Source organism: Sphaeroforma arctica, assembly GCF_001186125.1.
Source record: "Sphaeroforma arctica JP610 unplaced genomic scaffold supercont1.8, whole genome shotgun sequence".
NCBI lineage: Eukaryota > Ichthyosporea > Ichthyophonida > Sphaeroforma > Sphaeroforma arctica.
Window position 1 is genome coordinate 77,241 of NW_014040550.1, and position 3,979 is coordinate 81,219.

Below are 3,979 nucleotides of genomic sequence, written 5' to 3' on the forward strand. Positions count from 1 at the left end.
TATTTTAAAACTTGTATATATATATATATATATATGCATATATATGATATATTATATATATACATTCATACATATATATATATATATATTAATTTATAATATATATATATATGCATATATTTATATGTATATGTATACATATATGTATGTATATATATATATATATGCTATTTATATATATATATATATACATATATGTATATGTATAAATATTTTATTTATATATATTATATTATAATCTATATATATATATATATATACTTTATTTTTTATTTTTTTATCATATATATATTGTTATACTATTATATTATTATATACTAATGTATTTATTTATTTTATCTGTATATATCTATATATATATATATGTATGTATGAATGTATGTATACATACATACATATATACATAGATATATCTATATATGTATGTATGTATATAAATATATCTATAAACCATATTATGTTCCTGGGTAATTAACAGAAGGGTGCCAAAGTGGGGCAAATGCCAGATGTGAGCACAACAGCTGGCTGTCAAGACAAAGTTGGGTCTGTACATTGGTCATAGTCATTAGGTTGGCCTAAAAGTTTGGCATACGGCTCAGGTTGGTCTAAAAGTGTAGCATACGACTCAGGTTGGTGTAAAAGTTGGGTTTCACGACAGGGGTGAGGTTAAAAGCTTGTTTTAGATTCAGCTGGGCGAAACGGTTGGTATAGTTACAATGGTGGGTCTAAAGGTTGGGCATATCTAGGCCAGAAGTTGTCATAGCATAGAAGTCTGTCACACAGCGACCAGAAGTTCAAACAGACATTATGCATGATGGAAAGAGATGAAATAGTAAATACTCAAGTCTCAATCTAACCTCACTACGTGTCACGTTAAAACGCAAAAAAAAAGTGTTTACGTTCAAAGTTTATCCTAAATAAATATAGTCCTATGTAAAATAGGTATTTATTTGAGGCGGCATAACTGCCACGAATTGTCCTACTCTTCCCTTTGTGTCAGTTGTGAACAGTTTCAAATCACCTTTTCATTCAAAAAAAGGTCAATTTCTCAGGTGCAAATTTGGAAAATTTTCATGGTCGATTTGCCCACGATATACTTTTCAAAAACGCTTGAAAAGCAAAACTTTTTTCGTTTACGTTGAGAGTTTATTACATACAGGCAAACGTATTGAGCTTAAGTCTCAATGCGTATGCAAAATAAAAAAGAGTCCGAAGCACGACTCCATTAAAATGAGTATAGAGTAGAAGAACTCCGGAGCCAAGGAACAGATTTGTTTTGTATTTAGTAATTTTATAGACAAATAGTCGCAACTTTAAAAACTTGCAGTCTCTAGTCTCTACAACCACAAGAGAGACACAACAGTCATGACCCGTGAGTCATCACAATCACACTTTTCCAGACTCAAAATTTTGGATTTTTGTGGTTCTTCTTTTTTTTCTGTAAAGAAGCAAAAAAAAACAAATTGTTTTTTTTTTGTAAACAAAGAATAAGGTCCCTCGAATTTCCCAAAGTTCGGTCCTTATTCTCCAAATCTAAAAATCGGCCCAAAAAAATGATATTCACGGTTTTGGCGCCAAAAAAATTAAAAATTTCCAAATTCGGTAGTAGTAGCTTTATTCTCAGGTTTACGATATAAGCAGTCTTTAGTCCTCTTCATCCTTGTGTTCCTTATGTTCTTAGTGAAAGTCTGAACTCTAACGCTGGACGTGGACTGCTTTTATAGTCCGCCGGGATATATCTTTATGTATTCCCGAACGAACTTGTACTACTAACATCCTAGGCTATTAACTATAACTATAACACTCGTAGTGAGAGGGAAAGGCACGGGCCTAGAAAACCCTCTGCTACGATGTTCTCGAACTTTCTCATGGCGTCATCGTCTATGTATATTCGTAGACACTTTGCTCTGTTCGTGAATATACATAGACAAGTTTAGTATGACCTATGTAGAATGGCACTCAAAAATCATCAGAGCCTGGATATATACGATTAACCCTGGCTTGGGCCCTGAAATAAAACCCCAATATTAATTTCCGGAATCATGGCTCATCATTCGGGACCCACCAAAATTCAGGGTACCGAAGAGTCTCGAAATTTCATTAGGATTACCGAAACTCCTACACGCCCGCCAGCCTAAGGGTGTGCCGGTGCTAAGCGCTTCTGGCGTCCATTGTTCTCACCATTGACGAACTGACGGGATCCCCTTAATTTATAACTTAAACCGGTCCCAGGACTGAAATTTCTTCATAAAGTCCTCCTTAACATCTTCCGGGTCCAAATCCTTCCAAGTCTCAGGGCGATATTTCTGCAGTGTGGTCAAGAATTGCGACGAATACTTGAACCACACTTCCCCAGTCTTCGTTTGGATATATCGTTCGAGCCGTTCAGCAATAGCCTGGAATCATTCAAATATGTACAAGTACTCCTTCAAGGTAACTAGAACTTACACTGGGTCCGACCTGTCTTCTTGGCTGCCGACGGCTAGCTTGTGCTGTTCACGATGGGCTCTCACAGTCTCGACACTTCCACACAAGGATACCAACCTCGAGCGGCTCAAGCTCGGTTGCAGTAGCTGTGGCATTTGCAATACTTTTCGCTTGTGCCTTCAGCAAATTCTTGCGCGCCAAATCCAAACTTTTCCATGAAGTCCAATCTTGACCCTGCATCACTAGTTCAATTGGCGAGTATTCCAATCCCGCATGAACTGTTCGGTTATATGCAAGTATCATCTCCCATATGTCCTTCGCCGTACCAGAGGCTACACTCTTATTCAACCACAGGGAACGACCGAAACTTCACTTACCGATTCAATGGCACCAAATTTGCACAAAAACGCCATGTGCCAGGCTCCTTCTTAGGGTCTACCAGCGGCTGCAGGTTCCAATCCGTCTTCCGGATACACTCCTCAATGACGTGTTCCTTAAGCATACATTGAACCTCAGTCCTGATGGCCTTTCGCTTCTGGGGATTCGTTTCCTCATAGTATATGTAAACCGGGCTAGCACAATCTTGTAATAAGATCTCATTCTCAGCCCCCGTGATGGTAGACTCTTCGGCATCTACCCATGCATCCTCCTATATCAAATCTTGGACTGCCGCAGTCACTGACGCTTCTTAACTGTAGTGTCATTAGTAGATTGTATTCTTGTGCACAGACTTCAAGTGCTGTGTAGCCTTTCCTTTTTAATAAGGCTATATTGTGTTTTTCTCGCAAGCAAGGATATACACCGTTATAAATACGTTGGACCTTCTCTAATCATAGTAACTCATGGTGATCGGGTTCGTCCTTGTTAAAGGGGATTTTTAACTCACTTTATCTGCCACGAGTGGGGGCCTATAAAGACCACGTATGGCCACTTTCAACCCCAAGACAAGGGTAGACAAAGCGAAGATGGATCCAAGTTTTTACAACGAACAGACACTAATTGAGGGCGATATCAAAGGGTGGTTCGACAAAATCAGTCACTCCTGATTGGAAAAACATCTACCCATGCCCGAAGGCTACGAAAACCTACTCACCGCCATGCTGAAGGCCCCGAAAATAGAGATCGGGTGTAGTTCCTGTAACCGATTCAGCACACTCGTTCATCTGTGTTTGTACCCACTTAAGGTGGTACGGCCAATCATCTACATCGTCCGTTAATTCAGTACGCAAGAAGAACTTAAGTCTTCTATGGCGCGTTTCATTCGCGCCTTGCGTTTGCGGCTTATATGGCACACTTCTCTTATGGCATATGCCTGATACGAGTACTAGCGATTCCATAACGGCATCGCAGAACTCGCTACCGTTATCAGTGCACATAATACCCGGCCACCCGTGGTCAGCAAAGACTTGGCAGCAAAATTATGCCACGGTCTGCGTATTCTTATCCTTTAATGGATACAGCACGTTAAACCGTGACACCACATCAAAGAAGTGGCATACGTAAAGGTCGCCTGTGTGCTCGGACGTTGGCAGGTCAACCATATCAATGATGA

At 39.3% G+C, this 3,979-nt stretch overlaps 1 protein-coding gene across 1 annotated transcript; it reads right to left on the bottom strand.

Annotated features, from left to right (window-relative positions):
- Nucleotides 1–2,210: 2,210 nt before the first annotated feature.
- SARC_00295 (hypothetical protein) lies at nt 2,211–2,667 on the bottom strand (the record flags this gene model as incomplete). The annotated part of the gene is made up of 2 exons (XM_014306021.1): nt 2,211–2,396; nt 2,545–2,667. The coding sequence occupies 2 exons, from the start codon at nt 2,665–2,667 to the stop codon at nt 2,211–2,213; spliced, it is 309 nt and encodes a 102-aa protein (XP_014161496.1).
- Between the last annotated feature and the right edge of the window lie 1,312 nt (nt 2,668–3,979).